At 41.9% G+C, this 26,815-nt stretch overlaps 3 protein-coding genes across 4 annotated transcripts; all 3 read left to right on the top strand.

The window, feature by feature from the left end:
* The first annotated feature begins 808 nt into the window (after positions 1 to 808).
* Positions 809 to 14,636, top strand: hivep2b (HIVEP zinc finger 2b). The gene is made up of 7 exons (XM_026151585.2): positions 809 to 2,161; positions 4,626 to 8,523; positions 9,124 to 9,281; positions 9,452 to 9,627; positions 9,784 to 9,882; positions 9,971 to 10,758; positions 12,083 to 14,636. Exons 2-7 carry the CDS (start codon positions 4,726 to 4,728, stop codon positions 12,500 to 12,502), a joined length of 5,439 nt encoding a protein of 1,812 aa, XP_026007370.1. The 5' UTR covers positions 809 to 2,161; positions 4,626 to 4,725; the 3' UTR covers positions 12,503 to 14,636.
* Positions 14,637 to 15,340: 704 nt separating this feature from the next.
* txlnbb (taxilin beta b) lies at positions 15,341 to 21,060 on the top strand. Its single transcript, XM_026151587.2, has 10 exons — positions 15,341 to 15,484; positions 17,442 to 17,712; positions 18,076 to 18,167; positions 18,298 to 18,468; positions 19,089 to 19,283; positions 19,564 to 19,683; positions 19,773 to 19,847; positions 19,937 to 20,029; positions 20,276 to 20,371; positions 20,511 to 21,060. Exons 2-10 carry the CDS (start codon positions 17,478 to 17,480, stop codon positions 20,991 to 20,993), a joined length of 1,560 nt encoding a protein of 519 aa, XP_026007372.1. The 5' UTR covers positions 15,341 to 15,484; positions 17,442 to 17,477; the 3' UTR covers positions 20,994 to 21,060.
* A 1,682-nt stretch (positions 21,061 to 22,742) lies between these two features.
* On the top strand, positions 22,743 to 25,739 carry LOC113012129 (peroxiredoxin-like 2C). 2 transcript variants are annotated; one of them, XM_026152137.2, is made up of 9 exons: positions 22,743 to 23,068; positions 23,228 to 23,321; positions 23,446 to 23,499; positions 23,694 to 23,739; positions 23,827 to 23,954; positions 24,097 to 24,211; positions 25,088 to 25,210; positions 25,288 to 25,425; positions 25,578 to 25,739. In XM_026152137.2, the coding sequence occupies exons 1-9, from the start codon at positions 22,960 to 22,962 to the stop codon at positions 25,683 to 25,685; spliced, it is 915 nt and encodes a 304-aa protein (XP_026007922.1). In that variant the 5' UTR covers positions 22,743 to 22,959; the 3' UTR covers positions 25,686 to 25,739. The 2 variants fall into 2 exon arrangements, with proteins under 2 accessions (XP_026007922.1, XP_026007923.1); XM_026152138.2 differs by lacking the exon at positions 23,694 to 23,739 and having other exon boundaries at positions 23,808 to 23,954.
* The last annotated feature ends 1,076 nt before the right edge of the window (positions 25,740 to 26,815 follow it).

The following is a 26,815-nucleotide window of genomic DNA, read 5'->3' as shown; positions in this document are numbered from 1 at the left end:
GACAGACCATTATATTTATAGAGGCTCACGACTTGACCTTCACTGCACATTGAGTATCAGCCATTTTAGTGCCGCTCCTGTAGATACTGAATACAGCATAATGGATCTCAGCTGCACTGCAGTTAGTTAGCTTCAACTTCATCTTTGGCTTGTTAGAGGCTATATCTAATAATAGCTCTCTGCAATTCCATACTGTGGAGGGACTCTGTCAATACACAGACTCTGCATTCACTGCTTTTCTAGCGCACAGCGAGTTGCTGCTTTTCTGAAGGAAATGCTCTGTGACATTACAGTTTTGCAGAGAAATAAAATGCTTGCCATTTGGATAAGATTTTGAACTGTGAGGTGAAATTCAACAGCGAGTCATTACATAAATTGCTCTGTTGTGTAAGCTTTGCATTAAGGGGAGGACCTCTGTGAAACATGTCTTAGCCACAGCAAGCACAGCTGGTGCAAGCCCAAAGCCAAGGACTCCTATTCATAGAAGCCTCCAGTTGTTCTCACCCAAGAGCAAAGAGTGAAACCGAGGAGGACGAGGAGGAGGAGGTGGGTCAAAGCGGGGTGTAGTATCTGAAGTTCTGTAAATTATATTGTGTCGAAAGGCCAAATTTTTCACACAAATGGCTGAGGCGGGGTGATCATAAATCAGTTCAAAAGCACGGAAAGACCTCGTTTGATGTGCTTGATGGCAAAACCTGCAGCTTCAAACGAATGTTATGACACATTTTATCAGATGGCTCGGCCTCTATGCAAAGGTAATTTCACAGTAAAATTCAAGTCGAATTCAAATGTTTGTCATGTGTTTTAAAGGACACTGTTTTAATCTATATTCATGTATGATTTTGATTCCAAAAGTCAATCAGACATGTTAAAAATAGACGAGAAAGTACAAAGTAACACAGCAGTAGTTACCTGGGTACAATGTGCCACATTTTGTTATCTAACAATAAGGCAAAAAAGGATGTAAAAGGTGACTAGTAACATTATATGCCAATACTGGAGTCATTTTCAAATCTTTAACCCCTTTGTTTACAGGAATTTGTGGACTAACCTGATCAGGAAACATCACAGGCAATTATTTAATTATAAGCAACAGGCTTATGTGTAACAGGGTTACATGCAAACAGTAAATACATTAAACTGTAGTTGTAACTGCTACGTTAATAGAATTAAGCAATTAGTCTTTCTTCTCTTGTTTTGCAAAATTAAAGCTCAGACTATAACAATGCAGCCCAAGAGACACTAATTCTTACTGAATCTTGCTCAGAGGAAGTCTTTAAGATTCACTGCAGAGTTGATGCATTAATGCAAAGGCTCCAAATGGCACCAACTAAACTCGCACATGTGATTCACAAGATGAGGTTCGCAGCTGCACATAATCTGCAGTATTGTCCTAGTTTTTTTTTTCCTTTTTTGCCGCGTTAATGACACCCCTCATCACGACTCTCTCCATTCACAAAGCAAATCCTGTCGTGACGGGAAGAACTGGCTCTGAACGGGGCTTGTGGGTGTCTCAGAATTCAGAGAACATGTCTAATTTTTGCAGCAGCCTCGCAGCCAGCCACATTCATTGAGTTCCTCTCCGTATGCACACGCTGAATAGGATCACGCTGTAGGAGATGTACATTCAGAGCTCGCTGCACCATATGATTAGAGTCTTTCAGCCGAGCGCTTTTGCATTTCTTCCTACCGACTGTCCGACGCATTTTACATAGATAATAATAGTTAATGAATATGTGTACCTGAATGAATTTGAGCTGTGAGGGATGGGTGATGCTTTAGCTCTTTGGATCATGACAGCCTCGCTCCCCACTTTGTGTGCGGAGTGTGCGAAGCGCACGGAGAGACGAGAGGGAGAGGGAGAGGAAAAGCGCCCTTAAACGTGGGCTGTTGTGTATCCCTCTCTGGGCCCCTTTGCTATTTTTGTGCCTGGGTCCGCACGTCACGCTTGGGTATTTTCTCTGGTGACTAGCTCGCATCAATAGATCTTCTAATGTACATCCAGTCGGCCAGCAGCTTCGCGACTGATGGGACTTTTACCTCGCTCGTTTCTTTCATATTTCGCCACCCGGACATGAGGAGAATGGAGAGACGGACTATGCAGTATGAGGAATGTCACATGTGACTGCCGATATGGGACAGGGGACTATTCAAATGTCAGGTTTGTATGAGGATTATATTTGATATGTGAATGCCAGCTGCTGTGTGTGCGCTGTGTGTCACTCCGATCACAGTGAGAGAGCTGCTGGTTCATTCTGCATGCTGTCGTAGAGGACTTTAAAGCCAACCGTCTCCTTATGATATTTATGGATTTGTTGTTAGCGTGAGACTTCAAGCCCCGTTCCCTTTAATGGCCAACTTAGCCCCTAATGATGTAATGCAGCGGCATAACGATGCTCTCCCGTAGCTCACCGTGCTCCCTTGTGTGTGAAGGGATGTGCCCAGCGAATGTGCGGTTCAGATAAATGTCTCCACAGAGACGTTTCTCCATCCATGCGGACATACTGTACCACAGTCAGCCCACAGTCATCCCGAAGCACACCTACTGCCACCCACCTGCCTCCTGTTGTTGCACGTCATTGCTGCTGTGTCACATATTTTCGTTTAGGTTAGCGCTTGTTGCCAGGAGTGAGAGGAATTTGGCTTTCAAAGGTGCGCTGGCCCACTCTTTTTTTGGAAAAGTCTGAATGCGCTCAGAGACTTGTCAATGAGACTCTGAATGTGATGGCTCTGTTTCCTCCCTGTCGTGCTCAGTTCAAAGGTATGCATTGTTTCTGAGGGTCTTATCTCATTGTCACTCTGCACCTATATTCCCCTCTTCCCTCCTCTGGTGGCTCACAGAGGATGGAAACTAAGCAATGAGGTCAGATCGACCTTGAAAGGGAGCTCCCTACCAGGCCTCTGAATTTTTGTTACCCCCAGGCACCCTCCAGCTTAGTTTACCTCTCTAAACCTCCCCGTTGAAACGTGGATCATTCCAATCCAAAGCTGCCCCTCCACCTCCTCCCCTCCTCACCATCCTTCATATGCCTTCATTATTTTTCCTGTATGTGGAGGAAGCGTTCAAATCTGTCTGACAGCAGAGACCCCAAAGATGAGCTCAAAGAGGGGAATGGGCGTTTGGATAAGAACACAAAAGGTAGATTATCATCTTTACCGCTGCTTTCGAGCGTCTCTCGGCATCTCAAGAGTCACCTTGGATTCATATCCTCTGGTTTTTATGCTTGAGCAGCGTGGTGGTGTGCTAACAAAGAAAGAAAGGGAGTGAGAGAAAGAGAGTGAGAGTCGAAGAATGTCCTAATTAAAGGGAACTCAGAGGGTTTGTACCAGATAAAATTACATAACGTCGTTAGGGAGGACACAGCATTTGATACTGAGAAGATGAAACTGACGTGCCCTCAGATGGCCATCCATCCCCATGGTATGAAGTGAAAGTGTAACCAGTTCACTTCAGCCACAGGCATCATGATGTTTCTCGCTTGAGTCCTGCATGTTTACCTACAGTGAAGAGTGTGGTCCTGTGCGGCTCACTGTGGAGACGGACACTAGTGACTCAGATAGGTTGGAAGCCTTGAATCCCACTGGAGGTGATATGAAATGATACTGGATTTAGATAAAAGGCTTTAAAGGTGCGGGCGGACTCATTACACTTCATTGCCATTGATTTAAGACTATCGACTGGCATGCTTCAGCACACATACCAGACTTCAAAAAATGCTTACTTCCAATAACAGTCTTGTCTTCTGTTCTTCGGTTCAGTCTAGTTTTTATTCCCATAGTTGCCAATAATGTCGACCACGGCTGAACAAGTGAGTTTAAAACTGAATTTATTAATTCCCTTTGACCTGTTGTAACACCCAGTGGCAACCTATACAATGTAGCTTTGTGTTATGAGCCATACAAATCGATTAATTTTTACAAACTAGATCATGTTACCTTTCAGATTAATTTTAATACATTGCAGTTATTTTTTAAATTTTTCCAAAAAGATTCAAATTTGATCAAAAGCTGAACACTACCTCTAACTCGGGATGGGGTGATGGTGACCCGGTGCACAAATGTTTGAATAAAAGTGACATTCCACATTACGGTACTGGCTTGTTTCCCCATGAGGACATCATTTGACAACCTCACCTGTGCCCTTAATGATCAGTTTTGACACTTCAGTATATAATAGTAAATATGTGGTTTGGTAGATACATGGGCAGAGACCACTTTCACTCACCCAGTGATTTTGTTCCAGGCCTGAAATATGACAGAAACCACTCAGGTCTGAAGGGACCTTCGAGGGTTACTCCTAGTAGGCTTTCAAGGTGCAAAGAGTTAAATACCTCTTCATATGCACATTCACAGAGCTTCAGAAAATTAGGTGCCAGGGTTTACCTTGGTAAAGAGACCCAGCTTTTCCATTCCTGCTGTGATGGAGCTCATTATGAATTTTATACTCCAGTTTTATTAGGAGGACTTTTGGGAAACAGCCTTGAATAGCTCTCAATTTCAAGCGCAGACACACACACACACAGACTTTCCTGCCTCATTTATTTTGTCACGATAATCTTCGTGCATATTTATGTGGTCCTAGTTCATGTTATTGCATCCTAACGACTCTTTCTTATTTCTTTCAGATGACCCTTCCCTGCAATTCACATGTATGTTAATATTACTAAAGTTACATAACAGTTATTGTCCTTGAAAATCGATCGCAAAGGAAGTGACACTGGATTCATGGAGTCACTTGAAACTACTGCAGGGGTAAAAAGCTCCACTGAGGGTCAGGACAGAAACGCTGCACAGAAAAAATGCTCATCGGAGGTTGCACAGAGTAGGCGGAGACCACCAGTCGAATTGGAAGCCAAAGGGTGGCACCAAAAACTAGAAGAAGCTCAGAGCAAAGATACATGTGGTTTCAAAGAAATGTCTGACTCAGGGAAATCACTGCAATTAGAAGATCAGCACCCTCAAGCTCAGTCCACAAGCCATCCAGATTATGAGGTATCCTCATACCCACTACAGTCCACAAAGCAGTTTTCTAGTGGCAGACAGAAAGCTTCTACACAGTCCCCAGCACCCACATCTCACAGGAAGTCCCCCAGCTCACCTGAAGTCCAACAACAATGTTCAAATTCAGGGATGGATCCACTTACAGAAACGGTGTGCAAGGTGGAACAGAAACCACAAAAGCCTGGGAAGTATGTTTGCGATTACTGCGGAAGGGCATGTGCCAAACCCAGCGTGCTTAAGAAACATATTCGCTCGCACACAGGGGAACGACCCTACCCATGTGTTCCCTGTGGGTTCTCCTTCAAAACCAAGAGTAATTTGTACAAACACAGAAAGTCTCATGCTCACTCAGTCAAAGCTGGAACGGTGCCATTCTCAGAACTCGGTTCGTACAATGCCAATACAGACCAAGGGTCTTTTGAAGGGGAAGGAGAGCTATTCTCTGATGCTGAGCAAAGCACAGACACGGACGAGGACACTCTTAATGACCCGCTGCTGCTGCTGGACTCTCCAATGGAGGGATCAGATAACACTGCTGTAAAAGTACTAAATCTCATTGCTCAGAAAAAGGGAGCCACGTCAATGTCAGCTCAGGATGGTTCATCCCAACACCAAGAAATCAATGCACCTTCTGCTGCTGCCGAGGCTAGTCGTGCAATTCAATCTTGCACAATCAAACAGAGGCTGGCACTCCGGCTGTCTGAAAAAAGAAGCAGTGACTCTGACCACAATCTGTCCCTCCCAAGTCAGTCTAGCAAGGGCAGCACGGACTCCGGGTACTTCTCTCGCTCTGAGAGTGCTGAGCACCAGACTGGCCCTCCGAACACTAACGCAAAGTCCTACCAAGAAATTATGTTTGGAAAGTGTTATCGGCCAAGCCCTAAGCAGGCTACAGCTTTTGCGGTTTGTAGCACAGACACGAGTGAATATACCAGCAAACGCTCAGAGAAAGGCGTCTCCCGTGTTTTCACGCAAGAAAAAGACACAGTTGAGTCAATCAAAATAAACACAAAATCGTTCACAAGGGAAGAGGTAAAAGAACCCCTATTAGATGCTAGCTCTGATGTGGGGCCTCTGATTAGAAGCAACTCAATGCCAACATCCTCAGCAGTCTGTCTGACTATGCCTCAAGCACTCAGAGGCAGTCACTCGTTTGATGAAAGAACAAGCACCGGCGGCATGAGGAGACTCAGGCGGCAAGCCGCTTTCGAACTATCCGCACAAGATGGCCATACTGACACTGACAGTCATGGAAAGATTAGTGAGAGTGGCATTTCACCCTCAGGACTGGAAATGGAAAGCTACCCTTCTGTGGTGCCTAGTATGAGCCATCAGAGGCATGCGATGGAACTGGCAACGCGCAAGCGTCGGAAGGAAAAAAGGGAAGAGGAGGATTTGTCGGGTCAATATGAAGGCCATCATGAACCGTGTGAGGAGATGTTTGATTCAAGCAAGGACTATGATGTAAAACAAGGCGCACTGGGCATTATGGCTTTACAGAAAGGCCATTCACAGATGGACAGGTGTGACATGGACATATCGGTGTGCCCTGAAGTGTCTGCTCGAAAAAACTTAGGGAATGTAATTTCAGTTATCCAGCACACAAACTCAATAAACAGGCCTTACTCTGAACATTCAGAATCTTACAAATATCAAGCTATGGAGGCCTCTGAATCATATGAGATGGAGCGAAGTGACAGTAGATTAAGGGCGTCGGTTCAATTAGGTCCCAAGCTCGTGCGGCAGTCTAACATACAAGTCCCAGAAATTAGAGTCACAGTAGAGCCTGATAGTCCAGAAAAAGCTCCTGAGGTGCAGGTGAAGGAGCCAGAGAAGCACGTGGAGGAGTTTCAGTGGCCTCAAAGGAGTGAAACTTTAGCACAATTCCCTCCAGAAAAACTCCCTCCAAAGAAAAAAAGGCTACGCTTAGCTGATATTGAGCACTCCTCTGGTGAATCTAGCTTTGAGTCGGCCTGCACTAGCCTGTCCCGCAGCCCCAGTCAAGACAGCAACTTATCTTACAGCTCCACCTTATCGTTTGACAGGGAAGAGAGCTTGAAGTCAGTCTCTCCCGCCAGGCAGGATGAATTTGGCAAACCATTAGAGTTGTTAGCTGTGCCAGGGAGTGGGCACTCCCTCTCAGTGCTCAACCAGCGTCAACAACATGAAATGAGACGCTCCTCCTCAGAGCAGGCGCCGTGTAACTTGCGCAAGGAGTTCCCAGAGTTGCGCAGCATATCATTTGACTATGGCAGTCTTTCTCCAACATCCAAAGTTAGACACGTGGACATAAACTCTGTGAAGGAGAGAAGGAGGGGAAACTTAGTGCGACAGGAGTCACTGAATATGGATAGTGAAGTAACATCACAAGTGTTTCCACAGTATCTCAGCAGCATCTCCCCTTCATTCACTGCCGCCACTATCCTGCCGCAGACTTTGCCAATATTCTCAGCTGGGAGTACATTTCCTCAGCTTGCACATCCGAGCCTGATGGTTCCCGTAAGAATTCAGACTCATGTTCCATCCTACGGTAGTATCACATACACCTCAGTGTCACAGATTTTTGACAATCACTATGACAGTGTTAGCTCCACTACGTCCACCCTTCAGAGTCAGATTTCAAGAATTTCTGGGAATCTCGATTCTCATAACATATCGGCTCATACAAAACCACCTACAACACACACCCTCAATGTTGAGGCCCTTGATTTGTCCTCAGCCAAGCTCAAGACAGGCATCCCTCTCTCTCTGACCTCCAGAACTATCTCAACCACTAATGCCTCCAGTGGTGGCGCAAACAAACGGATGCTATCCCCTGCCAGCAGCCTGGACCTATTCATGGAGGTCAAGCAGCAAAAACGTGTGAAAGAGGAGAGAATGTTTGGGCAGATTGTAGAGGAACTGAGTGCGGTGGAGTTGGGAAAATGTAATTTGAGTGAAGAGAAGGGGCACAGGTCAGGGATGCAGGGTGCACCAACACTTCATGCTCAGAATGACTCACGCAGGAGTAAATTTATCACACTTCAGCAAAAAGAGGCCGAGGCCACGGACCACGGCGCGGAGTCAGTTATGGAAAGCAGCTCCCTGGATGCAAGCTCGCCTCCTTACGCCATGATATCAGTCAGTGAAGTGAAAGAAGCTGGCACGGAGAAACGAGTGCAGATGGATATAGTGGCACAGCTGGTAACCAGTCAAGACATCCTGATGTCAGACTCTGAGCATTCAGGACTGTTATCTCAGTTTCCAAGTCTTCGCACGACGACAGGTGTGAGCTGGTGTTATCTCAATTACACCACGCCGAGCTGCTCTCACAGCACCGCCCCTTTCTCATCTGTGTACGCCACCTGGCGTGTGAGTTCCCATAACCCGAACCCTCTTGAAGTGAGCACCAACTCTGCTCTGGCTTTGCTGCAGTCCAGACAGAGGGGAGACAAGGTTATATACACCATGGCTGCCATGTGCCAGCCTGGTACTGGGAAACTGGTCTCATCACTCATCCTGTGGAGGCAGACCATGGAACAGGTAAGAAAATAATCCTGTCTTTTCTATCAAAGGCGTACTGGTGTTTTAAACACCTGTTGAGATATTGAATTAAAGCCTTATTTATTGTACCTCTTATATCAGTAATCACTGATATAATCAGAAATAATTATGAGAAGATAACTGTTTAAAATGCAGAAAGTTTTAAGGACCTTAATACCCAGAATTTGGCAAACTGCACACTTTAATCAACTGACAGAAGGTTTCCTTGGAAAGATCCTGGAACGAGCATTTGCTTGGTGCTGATAATGATATTTAACTATGAATCACCAAATGGTCTTGATTTTAAAAAATATGTCTTGAAGATAAAAATACCAGATATTATAATTATATTAAGGTCATTATTAAGTCCAAATCTTGGTACTTTTCTCCACTGTGCTCAGTGGATAAAAAGCATAAATTTAACATTAAGATCAGAGTTACCTGTGCTGGGATTTTCCCCAGCAGTGGCATAGTTCATGTTTGCAAAACATGCTGTGCAATGCCATGTGTGACATACGATATTGGTGGGATCGCGTTGCACTGTCGATATGGTGTCCACTTAAAAAGGATGTTAACACAATGTTTGTTCATCTGATTCAGCTGCAGAGGAAACCGGAGCCCAAAGAGGTGGACGTCACCTACGGGAAGAAGGTGAAAGACATCAGCTGCAGAGTGAAAACTGCCAAGGAAGAGTGGAAAGAGAGGGAGGCTGCCACAACCCAGACTATGCCAACACGAATTAAGATCTTTGAAGGAGGGTCAGTCGAGATATTATTTACCATTACACTCGTCACTTCTGCTGACTGCATATGCAGCGGATATATTAGAGTGCTAGTATGTGAAGTATCTGTTGGCCCACGCTCTTTTTGCAGTTTACGACTGTGCTTTTTTTGCATTTCTTTATTAGAAATGAATCTCTCTCTTTCAGGTACAAATCCAATGAAGACTATGTATATGTTAGAGGTCGAGGCCGGGGTAAATACATATGTGAGGAGTGTGGTATTCGCTGTAAGAAGCCAAGCATGCTGAAAAAACATATCAGGACCCATACGGATGTGCGGCCGTATATCTGCAGGGTTTGCAACTTTGCTTTTAAAACTAAAGGTAAGCATTTTTTTTCTTACAGAGTAGTGAGTTATCGTAGCTGTAGCAGTGATAAAAAAAAAGCTGTTAGATTAACTTTTTTTTTAAGCATCTGAAATGTACGAAAGTTCAGTTTCTGTTGTGTTTAATTTCAACAAATTTGCCTTATTTCTGCAGGAAACCTAACTAAACACATGAAGTCAAAAGCGCACATGAAGAAGTGTCTTGAACTGGGAGTGTCAGTGACGATGGATGAGACAGAGATACAGGAACATGGTAAGACTGGGATGTATGTAAGTGTTGTAGATATGCCCAGCTGTCACTGCAACAAATCCAGATAAACTAATGTGTTTCTCATTTCAAGTGGACGACATGCAACAAAAGTCCAAGACAGAGGTGGCTGCGACGACCAAACATCAGTTCTCAGACGCCGAGGACTCCGACGGCATGGATGAAGAAGCTGATGAAATCGATGAAGATGACGATGAGGACGATGAATACGAGGGTGATTCCACTCCGAAGTTACATTCAAGAAGCACGAGTCCTCAGCCGTGTGGAGTTACCTCTCTGTCAGTTACAGCCACTGCTGCCATCCACGGCTGCTCCCTCACATCTCTGCCCGGAGTTGATGTCAGTCAGCAACCCTCCGGCAGACGTACGAGCTTGGATCATCGTCCTGTTCTTGCAAACGACCAGAGAGAGAAATCCGTGGATGAAGACTCTCTGACCATGCTGTCTCCAGATCACAGCAGCTTCCTTTTTGACCCTTATTCATCTTGTCTACTCTCTCCTGGCTGGGAGTCTCCCATCAGGGAGCCCTCCCCTTCACGTTTACGTTACCCGTCCCCAAGGAGGGAGCTTTCGCCACGTGGTCGCTCCTCTCCCAGATGGGATACCTCTTCATTGAGGCCCAGTTCACCTAGCTTCACACCCATCCAGCATCCCTCCCCGGTCTCAATTGAACGGCCCATGTCTCCCGGCATAGAGCTTGCTGGAAAGCGGGAATCCTCAGTCAGAGGCAGGCAGAGGGTTGTGTTAAGAGCCGTTTCACCACGCAGAGGTTCACACCAACATAAAGGCAGCGGTGACAAAACCAGACACCAAGCAAAGATGGAGATGGCTCAGTACCAAGGAGCCTTTGAAATGGAGATGGTAAGTAGCACAGCGTGTTCTGCAGCCAGTTCAAGTGTAACACAAACAAAGAGCTTTTAAGGACTTATTGTTAATCTGTTCAAGTGTATAGAACAGCATCTAAAAATTATTTTGTTAAATTTTGATGAATCTGGGTACATGTAGATGGACCGTGTGTGGTGTAAAAACAAAAATATTTTCATACACTGTATTTAAGAAATTTTTCAGAAATGTTATATTCTTGTCTACTAGTGTATCTAACTCAAACAACATAAGATATTAATCTAGGCACAGTTAAAATGGTAACTATGTTTAAAATTATAGCTTAGCAAACAAGCATGCTAACTCTTGCTAGCAGGTGGCGTGTCGAGTCCATCGCCATTTTTTCTTTTGGGACAGTTTGTTTTTTTTTGCCTTAATTTAGTCATTTTCAAGTCAGTAAATACTTAGCTTGTAAAGCACAACTGTTGTCTAGCTAATGTTGTGCCATCATGACCTGGCATTGTATGGTCGATACTAGTGTTTCAGCAGATTAGACACTTGCTACAGTTAGCGCACCCTGATCTTTAGCATTTGTTACCAATAGTGAAGACTATTCTCCCCTAATGCCCTAGTCACACAGGCTATCCCCCAACTGTTGCTGAACGTTGCTGGCAGTTGCTTTTAAGTTGATTACAAAAGTCTGATTCAACCAGGCCAAGAGGGTAGTCAATTACCCAATGGTAATGACCAGTTGCCTCAGAAAACTGTGTACCCCACAAATGGTTGGCGACTGGTTGCTGGCAGTTGCTAGTGTGAAACTTATGATGCTATGCCACAAACTTTCTTGTGATTGCTTTTAGCGTTAGCAGGTTGTGCATAATTAGCATGGAAGATGCCAACTTAGGTGCAAAACTCTCAAAAAACTTGTCAAGAAGCAGTGAAGCAGCGAAGAATGTGACTCAAACTGTAAATACAAACTTTTGCCAAAGCAATCTGCTAGTGGAGGGAGGTTTTTGGTGCATCACCTTTTTTGCGACTGTTTTCACCTAGCGACAGCCAGCAACCACTCACCAAGACTCAAAAAGATTACACATTTTTCCCTAGCAACCAGTGTATATTTCAGCATGGAATTAGCTATTTGTGTTTCACTAGTTAAAAGAAAAGCACACATACATTTTCTTTTTCTTGCACTGAAAGAACAAGTAGTAGAATATTCTGTTGGCAGAGAAGTTTTTTCTTCTCTGAGTGCTTTCATTTTTCAACATTCACATTACTTCATGATTTCTAACTAAGATATTTTCACATGAGAAATTATCTTGGCGATGCTGAAATTGCCGCTAATTCTGCCAATGTGTCGTTCCAGGACCAAAGGAGCAGCTTGGCTTCCAGTCTGCCTGGTGCTGCCAGTTCTCATCATCAGAACATCCTCAGCCACCTCCCTCTTCACTCCCAGCAGCAGGCCCACAGTTTGCTCCCCGTTGTTCCTGTTGGCGGGCTCCAGATATTACACTCCCCGCCTTCCTCCAGCACTGATGTCAGCCCCTCTGTGGCGCCAAGCCCCCAAAGCAGCGAAGGCCAGTGTTGCAGCAGCAGGGAGGGATCTGTCCTCAGTCCTGAGACAGAAGGAGAGGACATCAGAGGCCACGGCCAGCTGTCCTGCCACGAGGCCGCTCAGGAGAAAAGCCTCGACCCCGAAGTCGGAGACAGCGGACAAGAGGAGAATGTACAGACCTGCTTGAAAGCCATCGCCTCACTGAAGATTACCACAGAAGACCCTCATTAGAACCGTCATTGTCTGTTTTCTCGGGTTGATCAAGGAAAAGACACCTCCCTGCTACACCTGCGACCTTGTCACCTTCTGCCCTTTAGGCACATGACCTCATCTTTATCCCATTAGAGGCAATATAATAACACTTCCTCTGGTCTTGCACATACCCGAGACATCTTCTTAAGTGGATAATATGAGTGGAGGTCATATCTTTTCAGTGAAGAAGAAGGCCACCGCATCTGATGAGCTCTTCTCTTCAGAGGCTTTTTGGAAAACTTGGACGAGCAGCAGGGTGTTTTTTGCGTTAATGGGTTCAGGTGCAATACGGAAAGATATTCTGCTAATATGCCTTTGTCTGACATAGTAGTTTGCGTACAATTGCACATAAATTATATTTATGAATTCTGTACAAATGTCCTTAACATATACTCCTTCTTAGATACATACAAACAGTGTATTTTACTGTGTGTACTTTGAAAATAGACTGTTGTTTATGTAATCATATCAAGGTGTGATGCAGTAGTGCAGTAAATAAAGACTATTTATAAGGGGAAAAGTATGTGTATTATGAAACAGTCTGACCAAATTTTAAGTAGACGCTTCTTGTGCAGTTTGGTGCTTCTGATCAAGCAGCGAGGGTCTGTGCCTTTATTTTGCGTTTCTTCATTTCTTTATCAGAGCGAGAACTACGGAAAGCAGTCGAGGTACTCTTTATTTTGCTCAGAGGACAGCTTTTTCTTTCTCGCCCCGTCGGCTTTATTTATGTGAAACAAGCTTAAAAGAAACAAAAAAAAGTTTCCTATGTTGCAAATTTTCTTAATGTTGTGGTTTTTATCTTGGTAAAAATGCATGGGATTTGCTATTGCACAACAATAGAGGAGGTAATTATGTAATTATGAATACTGTAAGATGTATTTATATATTAGAACGTAAGCACTTATTGATACTGGTAAATATTTGACTACTATTTATATGGTATATCTGTACTTATGCAGCAGTGATGCAGTTATGCAGTGAGCTACGCTGGCATTGCTTTTGATCTCATGTCGTCTCTACAGTTTTTTTTCTTGCTTATACAGATGACCATGAGCATTTTATGAGTTTTAAAGATGCACTTTCATCCTTTTACCTTTGATGTTTTAACTGACTCGGTCAGTGGAGGAAATGGGGGAGTAAAACACAGTTTGTTCTCTTGTGATTTTTGACACATTCCAGTTGTTTTTTTTCTTTTCTCATTGTGTAAAACACGTTGCACACAAATCCAAGGGGCTACAATGATCAGTCAATAGTACATTTTCTTGCATTTCAAGTGTAACTGGATGAATCAATATAAGTAATGACGTTATAAGCATGACTATTACTGTGCTTCAGCTCACAATGTAAGTAATCATTCACCAAATGCATTACTTCTTCTCTGTATATATATATATGTGTATTTTTATGATTTAAACTATTTTTGCAGTGTTGAATTCTGAAAACTTTTTATGTGGATTGTTTATATCTCTTTAAGAGGTAAAATGTCTGCAGCTGATGTAATGGCAGAGGTTTAATGAGGCTGATTGCTAACACAGCGTGTCTCATCTTTTTAAAAAAAAATGTACTCACATCTTTAAGTGATTATCCGTTTTTGAGACTTCAAAATTTAAAAACACAACAACACTTTGTTCACTCATGTTTACATAAAAGATTTATAGGTGCACTGCTTTAATTTTGTGTTTTCCTTTCTGAAGGTGTATGTAGCTTTGATTTCACGGTTGTGTATTTTCATTTGTTGTGCACATAGCTCATAAAATGTGAAGGGAAAGTGAAGCCTTTTATTTGCTTTAGCATACATTATGTATTCAGATTGTGTTTTGTGTTTTTTTTTTAAATTGTGTATTCATATATACTGAACTGCATTGTGCCTCTCATGTCTATGGAAATCCTGTAAAACACACAGAGGACAAATCATTTTACCTCTAAGCTAAGATTTTTTCGAGGAGGGAAAAAACAACCTCAGTAGCCAATCTGTTGTTTAGCTATTTGCATCAAATCTGGCTAGTCAGGACGGAGTGCCTCTTTTATGCTATGAGGAATTTATTGTTTGGTGCTCTACTTTTTCAGATTAAATTCAAAATTGTTTTAAAAGAATATAATTCTAACCCAAAAATGTGTGTCGCAGCTTATTTCACGGCTTCCGTACCTTTCCTCCTGCATTATTCACCGCTGTTTAAATTAGAGCTCGCACGAGAAGGTTTTCAGATGAAATCGCTCACATTTTATCTTCAGGGTACAGTGAAAAATTGGAGAATCTCCAACCAGTGACATCCTCTGGTGAAGAATTATTACTGCAGTCATAACACGGGAGAGGAAAAATAAATGAACGCTTCCAAAAATAGCTCTCACCTTGTGACTAATATTGAACCACATTCGCACACACTTTGTTGTGTATCAGCAGCATTTGCGGTGCACTTTACTGCATGTGTGAAGCATGTATAAGCAAGGAAATGAGAAAATCACATTTTTTCGGCCACTCTTCTCTGGGTCGGGGGAGGAGGTCTGTTCTAATTCTGGCCAATCACAGAGACACATAAGGTTTTTTCCCCCCCTGTCTCCTGCTCAGTCACCAGGCTTGTCAGGCCCATTTGTTAGAATAATTATATGGCTGTTAACAGCAACCTTGCCTAAAATAAAACGAGTGCTGCATTGGTTCAAAGACACCACATAAAATGGCTGCTAAAGATTTTACCAGAAGATTTATTGCATTCATACATTGTTAGCGTGAACACAGGTGCTTCTTGGGGTAAATTCCCGTTAAGATTACAATCAGAGGAGGCCCGTGGGTTGTTTTTAATAGAGGTGTGCTGTGGAGTATCTCTGTACTCCCTCTCTCTGTTCAGAGTGAGCTGTGCTCCTCTGGTTTATTTTGAGGTGGTCTTATCACAGCTGTTGTAGCTGGTGGCAGCCTGTCCAAGCCCCTCGACACTCTTCCTTTTCTCCCTCTGGCCCTTGGTCCTGGTAAGACCCTGTTTGCTCCTTGCCCTGCTTCTTCAGGGATATTTAGGCTTTAATAGTTTAAAAGGTTAACTCTTGTGCTTGGGATGTGTTTCAAAACGTCTTCTTTAACGTACTAATGAGTGCCTCTCTGAATTTGATGGATGCAATCTTCGCCAAGTTTGTTAGAGGCGAGAAGCTCTTGACGGCAGTGAGGCTAGTCTAGTCTGTGAATGCGTTTAGTAATATTTATGTTAAAGTAAAGTAATGGCTCACTAAAGCCACAGTGTTACATACACTGTGTTAAAGGTAACTTTAACCTCCTAGAAATATACTGCGTGCCGACGGGGGTTGCTTATGTAACATTTGTGTTTTTATTGAATATTAATAGTTGAAAAACAAGACTTTACTGCGCACAACCACTGACATCAATAAGAGTGGATAAGAAATAAATAAATAACGTGCCCATATTAAGAAGTTCTTAAAATAGCCTGTGGATCTGGAACAGGTGCCATGTGCTCAGCTTGTGAAAGCACAGGCAGCGTGAAGGCTGCACTAATTTTTATGCACATAAACAGGCTCTGGCTGCAAGCCCGTATAACGCAAGAGAAACGCAAGGACTCGATAGGGGATTATATTTATTATTCACTAATGAGCTTTAGTATTACTTTAAGTGATTATTGTTTTTGTCGTAAAAATGGCTGCCTGTCTTAACAGTAAATATAAGATGGTCTCAAAACCAAGAAAAACTCGGGCCACCATTCATTTCTTTGTTTTGCAAAAAATGGAAAAAACGAGTGCGTTGATTTACTGAAACGTGTCAAGATACACGGAAACAAAGAATTAAAAACAACGTTTGTACCATTATTCTTCAGCAGGAATCTGAACTCTTAGTTTCTTTAACTACTCCTCTGGAATTTTTCTCCATCCTCATTGAAGGATGCAAATGCATCAAATGAAGGTCTACATACATCTCTCAGGTCCTGTGTCAGGTCTTTGCCGGACGTTTTCCTATTTCTGTAGGCCTAGCACTTCTTTTGTCCTCCACCTGTCCAGTTTACTCAGAATTTTAAGTAAAAACTACTCGGCATGCTGAGATATGTTTTCAGCTAACAGCTCTTTGTCAATCACCTTATTGGTGTAAAGCTTATTGTCAAATTATTGTGTTATCTTTGGCTTTTTAAAAAAAAAAAGATTTGACGTAAGAAATGAGAACAAATTATGTGTTTTTGTGACAGGGTGCTAGTAACAAAGGGCCTGAAGATACAAATTAAAATCGATCTGTTCAAAGTTGTTTATTACAGTATATGTAAACACATTTGTTCACCCCTTGAGTCTTTCTTATACTTAAATGATTCTTGGGTCAGTTTTAAATTGCTTAACAAACAACCCAATGAACGAAAAAGCAGCCAAAGAACTTGATGGTAGTGTTGAAGTTTGAGTCCATTTTTCTGCCGAGCCTTTACAGCAGGGTTACAGAGTTTTTACAGTCTTTTACCAAAGAATTATGTGTGTCTATTTACAAAAAATAATAATATCTGTTGATGTGTTGGGTCAGCCAATTCACTGAAAGACATTTACTTACTGTCTCTGTATGAAAATCAGGTGTGATTATTTATCTTGCTTCTCCTTTTCTTAGTGGTTAACCATAACGCTGTGTTGCTGTACTGGAGAACATGAATGAAAAAGTCAATTATGACATCATTGTAAAGACCTGTGCTTTTTCTACTATGACAAAAAGTTCTGCAGAGATGAAGGTCTGTGCTGGAAATTCTCAAATCTGATTTGAGTTCATCAGATTTCTGATTGATTAATCAGTAAAATTAAGCTTCAAATAGCAAAGCTGGAATAACTAGGACCAAAATGGACACTCAGCGTGACTTTGGTTTTCTCCATGTTTACTACTTCACTAAACAGGAAAACATGAGTCTATCTTAAACCTAATCCTTAGCCTCTTACACATGTACGGATTCCATTACAGAACCAACCATCTCCCTTTTGGAACTACCTCAGAAAAATGGAGGCTTGTCAGGAGAGTAAACGCTCACCCACGAGTCCTGAAGCATCGCCAGCCGAGGATCACCACATTGACCTGACAGAGGACCTGGGCCAACAGCTGGAGGACATCATTAGCACCTACCAGGCTGCCGAGATTCCAGCTGAGCCAGAGGACACGGAGGAGGTCACAGCCGTCAAAGAGACAGAGACCCGCAAGGACCAGAAAATGGAGAAGAAGATGCTGAAAAATCTAGGTGCTGTGTGTGGTTTTGAAAAAACAAACAAAAAAACAGTTTTAGTGATTTTATCTGAGGTGGGTTTGATTCAGTGAAGTCAGCAAAAGTCCAGGTTGTACTGAAAGTGATTGGTGTGTGATAGCAGAGCCGTAACGCGTGTAAATGCATCCATCTGCAACAGAGAGGGAGGTAAAATAGTATTTCCAAATGCCTTTTATAGTTTGTGTCATTCAGCTGCCAAGATGATTTTTCACAAGATGGACCAGCAGAGTTCTTGAAGTCCCAGAAAATCATCCAACAATAATTTCTGTATCAGTCTGTTTAAAACTGGCTTTATGGCAATGATTGATTTTTAAGGTTAAATTCTGTATGGCTGCTCAGGGAAGGAAGCTATGCTGTTGATGCAAAGTCTGAACAAACTCGATTCTCCGGAAGAGAAACTGCAGGCCATCATCAAGAAGCATGCCGAGCTGGTGAGTGGATAAAACAAAGGCGAAGAGAGCAAAAAAAGAAAATATATAGTAGCTCTCATCAAAGCTATGGTTTGTTTCTAGAGAAAAGATATAATCACTATTATGGGGCACTGTGTGTGTGCTTTTGCAGCTGGAGGAGCATCGCAGTGATCAGAAGCAGATGAAAGTTCTCCAGAAGAAGCTTCTCCAAGTGATGAAGGAGAAGGACCAGCTGCAGGGCGAGCACAGCCGTGCAGTGCTGGCTCGCAGCAAACTGGAGGGGCTCTGCAGAGAGCTGCAAAGACATAACAAGACTTTAAAGGTAGGTCAACTCCAGACATCACTGCTTGAACAGTGTCTAATCAGAGATGCCGAAATCGCCATTTGCTGTTGAGCTATGGTGCCAGGTGGTCCCAGCATATTATGTGCTCTACAGGATATGACATCACTGGCACTGAAAATCTGCTGCCATGTCAAAGCTCAAAGTTTGACCTATTCCACTGCCACCCTCACAACTCCTGTTGTGAAGCCAAGTGTTGTTCAAAACAGCAGAACTTTAGCGATGATCCCTGATCAAATATGCATGTTTTTGCTTGCAGTGTAGCACGTTTTAGTCAAGATTGTTTTGGTGTGAGCTGCTCAGTTTCAGAGCTTTTTGATGCTTTAGCAACTATCACCTTTATAACAATCATAAGAACTGTGCAGACAACACTGCAGTTCAGTTTAAAGGGTTTGCATTCTCTCTTTTATAAGTTTAACATCATGGATGCTTCCTCTTGTACAGTGATACAGTTCCTTCATGAGCTTCCTGCATGGCTGCTAGCTGGAGCAATAGCAAATTATATAAGTCAGTGGTGGTGCACAAGACAAACAAAACGGTTGAGCATTTATATCCATCTTGCAGTGCAGGTTTTAAAGCTAACACCCATGCTTGAATCGCAGGAGGAGACCCTGCAGAGGTGCAGAGAGGATGACCTAAAGAGGAAAGAGATCACCACCCATTTCCAGGGCACGCTCAGTGAGATTCAGGCTCAAATTGAGGAACACAGCAGCCGCAACACCAAACTGTGTCAGGAGAACGGCGCTCTTGCAGAAAAACTGAAGGGACTCATTTCACAATACGACCAGCGAGAGGCGGTATGGATCCTGCTACACTGTGAACACACACGGACACTCGCATAACATAACAGCAAAGCCAATTTGTACTCCCAGTCTACATGCATTATTAAAACTGGATAAACTGTACTTGTGTAAACCTTCTCACATCTGTGCCCATGAATTATTTGCAGATTTCTCCCAGGTCTTACATTTATTAGTTACACTATTTCAGTTTTATGTAGCCAAAGGCTCCCAGAGCGAGAAATGAAACAGCTTTCTCTGTGAAAACGACTCATAAATCCACCTGAATGTCTTCCAGAACCTGGAAAAGGTTTTCAAGCACAGAGACCTGAAAGAAAAGCTGCTGGAAACCAAACTCGCGCAGGCAAACATGCTGCTGAAGGAAGCAGAGGAGAAGCATAAGCTGGAAAAAGACCATGTACGTTTTTTCGTTGTGCATTTTAATAAAAGATTTGTTGTAATAATCCCCTAATGCTCATTTTTCTTTACCATTTCAAAATCACACAGCTGCTGAAACAGGCAGCAGAATATAAACTGCAAGTGAAGGTCATGAAGGAGCAAGAGATCGATATGAAGGCCCAGGTATGGTATCAGGGCATCATGGGCAAAATTGGATCATTTTTCTACCTCCCTGGAGAAAAGTATAATGTTTTGTTACCATTCTTCCTCAGCTTGATATGTACTCCAAGAAGTTTGATGAATTCCAGGGCACGGTAACAAAGAGTACCAGTGTCTACAGCAGCTTCAAACAGGACATGGACAAAGTAAGTTTGGTTTTACAGAATATTTGAAGTCTGCTTCAGGAGATTAAATTATTGAGTTTTTCTGCAAAAAGATGATGACAAAGATGACAAAAATACAAATGAGAGGAAAGAATCCCATGAGCCTTTCAGTAACACTTCAAAAACTGACAAACCTTATAATCCTACACTTGCTCAGTTGCAGCTATTTTTAGAAGATACTTTGATTGTCTGCAGCATAACATGATTTTTTTTGTTGTTGTTGTGCAGATGGCCAAGAAAATGAAAAAGCTGGAGAAAGAGTGCCAGTCATGGAAGACTCGCTTTGATGGCTGCAATAAGAATCTTATTGACATGGTGGCAGATGTAAGAATTTTTTGTTGTTGTTTTAATTCATTAATACCCTCATACATAGATAGATTTAAAAAAAAATATGACCCACCAGGGAAAAAATTCAGTTTACCATAGGAAATTTTATACAATATGTTAAAAATATTTTTTACAGAAAGCAATCAAGGAAAAGGAGTTTGAGCTTCTCACCATCAAAAACCAGAAGCTTGAGAATCTGTGCAGGGCTTTGCAGGAAGAAAGGAAGAGTCTATATGCAAAGGTGCATGGAGCTGGCAGTCAACCAGAGGACAAGTCTGCTGATCCATCAGAGAAGGGGGGCTCTGAGAAGACACCTGAAGACCCAAATGAGAATCAGCCCATCCAGAATACTGCAGCACCTGCCCCTACCGGGACACCAACGCTCACAAGTCCGCTCACCGAGGAACTGGCTACACTGAAGGCTGAACAAGCCCTTCTGAAAGAGGTCGCCAGTTCTTTCACAATCTCTCACATTGCCCCTACAGAAACAGGCACAAGTCAATCACATGAACCCACCAAGGAGCCAGAGGAGAACCACATAGAGCAGAGCGAACACCAGGAAGTCCACGAAGATGGATACCAACAACAGAGAGATTTGGAAATGGAGTCAGTTGATTAATGTTGAAATCACTGTGAAAAGAAACCATGATCATGTGAGATTCTTAGCAATAAAAATAAAAATGCTACATCTGTGTTGAGTGTCTGATCCTAGTGTAAAGACATTTAAAAGTGGGTTTATTTTAGTATGCAAATCTCCACCTATAACTACACAGATTAAGAACTTGTTTAACAAACCAGAGCTTTTCCAACTACCCATTTTTTTCTCCAGTAACAGTTTTGTAAGACTCAGTTCGATACCACGAGACCCCTCCCAGCAGCCTCAGCCTATAGCAGCATATCTAAACGAATGTTCAGGCACATCTAAAGTAGCTGTAACTTTAATCGTATATCAAAAAGGAAAGTTTTAAGTCCAATATTAAAAGTACAAATCCAAATACAAACTGGTTGTGGAATCACTCTGTAGAGAGTCTTGGCTTTAATTACTTGTGTTGCAATATCGCTGCGCTTTACCCAGTCTAGGACCTGATAGGATCTAGTGAGCATGGAAACTGTTACATAAGCAAACAAGATTGTATTTTTTCAGTATTAAGGTGGCTAGCTAAGGGCTAAGAGACAACAGAAATTCACAAGAAAACAAAAACTGAGTCCAAAGTTGAATGAATTTAACTACAAATTCACTAATTACTGATTACGTAAGCAAAATAATCAGTTTTTCTGGCCTTTGTTTCATACACATTCAGATGCATTTTGTTTCTGGCTTCATTTTTGTCTTCAGTAATTAAAAAGCATGGTCTATTGGGCCAACATCAAATGACTGGCCTGGGCATTGAAGAACATCCCATTTCTTTGCCATGATAAACTCTTGGGTTTCTCTTGGGTCATTATCCATTTGCCCTGTGAAACAGTATCTGATTAGTTTAGCAAAATCTGTCTGGACAGCCCTTTACACTTTATAATTTATCTACTATTTCTATTAGCAGTCACATCGTTAATAAACAGAGGTGGCTAGTTCCATTGGGAACCATACCATAATACTGACTCTACCATGTTTGACAGATAATGTGATATTCTTTGGATCATGAGCTGTTTTTGTCCTTCTTCACACTTTTCTCTTCCCATCTTTTTGTGAAAAGGTAATATTAGTTTCATCTGCCCAAATATATATATATATTTTTTTCAGAACTGTTCAGGCTCCTCACGAGTTTAATCTGTCCTTCCTGGTCTTGGGTTTGCACCTTGCTCTACACAATCTTTCTCTTAAATGTGGACTTTTAAAATGAAACACCTACCTCTTTGAGAGTGTACATGACTTGGTTAGATGGCATGAACACTCGTGACCATGGAAATAATTCTGTGATCATCACTTTTAGTTGTCATTTATAGTCTTTCACACCTTTTCGTGTTGCTGAGCTGGTCACTGCATTCCTTCTCTGTACCAGATTGTTGATTTGGGCACTCCTACGTTTTCTCTCTCTGTCCCTGAAATGTTTATTTTGGTTTTCAGCTAATGTTGTCTCCTTCACTTCAATTGACATCACTATGGATATTGAGACGTCTACTAAATGTTCAGCACTTCAATTTCAGATCGTTTAGCTGCTTAGTTTGTCATGGAATAATGGAACAATGGATCTCACCTGCTCATTAAAAAAAGTGTCCAATTACCCGTGAACACAATTATTAGTATCCTAATGTGATACTGTACCAAATCAGTGAACAGTTATAGCATAACTACACGATAAAATGGGCTTGATGTCAAAGAATGTATTTTATTTTAGAATTTTATTTCCTTTCTTTCACCTTTCTGTTTTTTTGGCTTTTATTTCAGTTTTGATTAAATGTTTTGTTATAAGTCATTTAAAACCTGCAAACAAACACTTGTGTCACAAATCAGTGACGTTCCCCTTTAAACTGAGCTTCAGTCAAAAATCTTTTGGCTCTAAACTTGGCCAGACTGGACTTTGAGAGAAAGCAGAGGCAGTTGTTACTGCGGTCCCCGATAAGAGGCTGGAGAGTTTAAAAGAAAAATGGCAGAACAACCGGATTCAACTGCAATTTCTTGTGCAAAAGCTCTCTCATCTTTTGTCGAAAAAGGAAAAGCTCTGCTGGACCTTGCTGAGAAGGAAAGCAGGGAAGGTAGGTCACACAAGTGTACATAAAAATAGACACCAGTCGTCAAACAATTTATGGACGTAGCATGAGCAGGGGTTGCAGAAGTCCTATCAATCATTATACATAAAGAATCCTCTGAAACAGATGGTTAGCTGCTAACTTCATGCACTTTGTGACGCACAGGCTCGTGCCAAGAATTCGTCAGGCAGAAAATCCGCATAGAGCGTAAACAGTCACTGCTGGGTCTGATTGAAGCCGGTGCAACTCTGTACAACAGGTCTAAAGTCCCACCTTCAGTTTAACTAAGCAGCCTCTTCTGTTAAACCTTATTATATTTAATATTTTTAGCTAAAATATGTAATGAAGTGTTATATTTCAGGCCCATTTTTTCTGCTTCACAGCCTGTCTGTTAAACAAAAAAAGGATGCAGAGGATCTCTGGAGCAAAAATACAAAGTAAGAGCACAAAAATTCAACTTGTACAATGTATCGAGGTATTATCATCTAGATTACATGACAAAGGCCAAATCAGCTGTAGCCTGTGCTGTCACAATTGCTGTGCATCCACTCACTGATTCACATAGTACAGTAAGTCACAGCCTTAATAAACTGACATGACCCCTGAAAACTATTCTGCATGATGTTCCCAGCTGTGCTGCTTTGAGAGAAGCTCTTCAGGACTTTAAAGAGCTCGAAGTGAGTTCTTTTAATACAAAATGTAAAATATTTTTAAAAAGCATACTCACCACGGTCGTTTTACGTAGTGCAGCCAATGTACCGCAGGTGCAGTGGGATGCCTTTCTACAGCGTTTGGATGATGAGCTACAACTGAGTCCTAAAATACACAATGTCGATCATCAATCAAAATGCATTTCACCAGATACGCCGCTCATCGATGCCAGAACTGGAGAGTGGGTTTGATGAAAGTCTTTAATGCTTCCACACTTATTAAAAAAGCGTAACAATGAACCTCATATATCTGCCAGTTTTTATGCGTCATTGGTGCTGTCTGCTTTGCACCTTTATATTTTACTGAGGCTTTGTGTTTGACAGAACAGTAACGCTGCAGAAATATCTTGGGAGAGGTAAGAAGATATTGCTGGTGTTAATCCGTCAGTTCTCCTGTCTGCTCTGCCGTCTACACGTTCAAGATCTGCAGAAGAATCAAGTAAACATCACACACCTAATAACAATGCTTAACCAAAAAAATGATTACCAAAGAGTTATAAGGTGAAAACTTTGCATATCTCAACATGCTGTGCAGTGTGTCTTTAAGGGAGGGAAACAGGGAGAAAGTGGTAACAGGTCTTGAGCCCAAATTTAAAAGTTTTGGGTCTAAATGTAATTAGTGTGTGTAGAGGAAACCATTAAAGAGGAAGTAGTGAGTATCTACAGTCATCCGTAATACATGACTCTATCATGATATGGGGCTGCATTTCAATCAGTGGTGTTGGGGTTCTTGTCAATAAATGGTATTATGAATGTAGAAAAGTATCATCAGATGTTGATACACCACACAATAATACCATCTGAAAGTCGTCCGATTGACAGTGATCCCAAAAACACTGCTAATGCAGTAAAAGTAAACATTGATAGATAGAAAAACACACAATGAAACATAATTAGGCATACACTGGCCTCCCCACATCCTGGACTCATTATTGAAGCAGTGTTTGATCATTCAGTTTAATCAAATTCAATAGTTTTATTTATATAGCACCAAAATCCCAACAATAGCCTCAAGGCTATCAGGCTTCCCCCCCCCCCCCATTCTCTGTTAAGATACCAGAGAACGGAACAAAAGGCAGCAACATCCAAAGAAGAGTTTTGAATGCCCTAAGTTCAAAGTACACATGCTGTTTTTGCCCCATACACTGTGTTCCTATTTTCTTTTTTTCAGTAAACTGTTGGCTCAAGACTTCTGCACCATGGTGTATATGCAGTGTGATATTCTCATAAATATCTACAATCAGCTGATCTCTAAAATCCCCCAGTACAGTATATAAAACTTACATATACTTTTATCTCTAATGTTACTTTGCAGAGTTCTCTGGATGCACACTCAGTACAAGTGGTGGTCATTTCGTTTGGCTGTCAGGAGGGAGCATCACACTGGGTAGAGCAAACAGGCTGTCAGTACGACATGCTGCTGAATCCCAGTAGAAAGGTCAGGGGTCAACATCAGACAATACACATTTCAGTCTTTGATGAATAAATAAATTAACTCATTGTTTGGTATTGCAGATGTATAGTGCATTTGGTCTGGGAGCATCTCTGCAGAAAGTGTTAAACTTCGGTAACATGCTGATCTACTCTGAATATGTAGCGAACGACATGGAGTTTCCACGAGAGCTTCCGTGGATTCAAGACGACATGTTTCAGGTCATCAGAATTCAATATGACTATTTTGTGCAACACATCTATCTATGTATTAATGAATTCTAAGAGGTGATAGAGAAATTCACTAAATTTTCACCACAAAGAAAGACTTTTAAGATTTATGAATAATTTCTCGTTACTGTCATTTGTTCCAGCTGGGAGGCAACTTTGTTTTGGACGAACATGGAAGGGTGTTGTTCTCTCACCGCTGCCAGAGTCCAATAGACCGACCCTCAGTGGAGGACATTTTATCTGCACAGTGAATATTAAAATCCTTCATGCACGGCATGACTTAATTAAAGGAAAAAAGAAACAGATGATGTCAGCTGATTCATTCTTTGTATCAAGTTAAGATAAATGTGATTATTAAGCCACCTTTGAAACGATAATTTTGTGAGAACTGCTTTAAAGGTATTACTTTTTTTTTATACAGTGCTGTGAAAAAGTATTTTCCACCTTTTAGATTTCTTCATTTTTTCCTTATTTGTCATATGTATATCTTTCAGATCATGAAAAAAATGTCAGTACTGGACAAAGATAACCCAAAGATAACCCCAAATAAAATTATTTTATTTATTAAGGGAAAAAAGTTATCCAAATCTACATGTGAAAAAGTAATTGCCCTTAAACCTAATAACTGATTGTGCCACCCTTGGCAGCAATCAAGCGTTAGCAAGAACTGGCAATGAGTCTCTCACATCGCTGTGGAGGAATCTTGGCTGCTGCTCTTTGAAGAATTGTTTTAATTCAGCCACATTGTAGGATTTTCAAGCATGTACGGCCTCTTTGAGGTTATGCCACAGCATCTTAATCAGATTTAAGTTTGGATTTTGATAAGGTCACTCCAAGCCTTTATTTTAGTTTTGGTATTTTTTAGCCATTCAGATATCCTGCTGTATTAAGTGAATCAAGTGAGCTTGAACTTCAGTGTATAAACTGATGACTGGACATTCAGGACCTTCTGGTAGAGAGCAGAATTCACAATCAATTACAAAACGTAATGGAGGCACAAGCAGCAAACCAGCCAAAGAGACCAGATTCAGATTAAAAGTTTAAGGATAAGATGATGAAATAGGAAGTACATTAAATGTTTGCGTGGGTTCCCTCCGGGTACTCCGGCTTCCTCCCACCGTCCAAAGACATGCAGCTTGTGGGGATAGGTTAATTGGATAATCCAAATTGTCACTAGGTGTGAATGTGAGTGTGAATGGTTGTCTGTCCCTGTGTGTTGGCCCTGCGACAGACTGGCGACCTGTCCAGGGTGTACCCCGCCTCTCGCCCTATGACAGCTGGGATAGGCTCCAGCGCCCCCCGCGACCCTGAAAAAGGATAAGCGGAAGCGAATGGATGGATGGATGGATGGATTAAATATGAAAACGTATGACAGACACAA

The sequence above is a fragment of the Astatotilapia calliptera genome, chromosome 19 (genome assembly GCF_964374335.1).
Source record: "Astatotilapia calliptera chromosome 19, fAstCal68.1, whole genome shotgun sequence".
Lineage (NCBI taxonomy): Eukaryota > Metazoa > Chordata > Actinopteri > Cichliformes > Cichlidae > Astatotilapia > Astatotilapia calliptera.
This window is presented reverse-complemented; position numbering and strand designations above follow the sequence as displayed.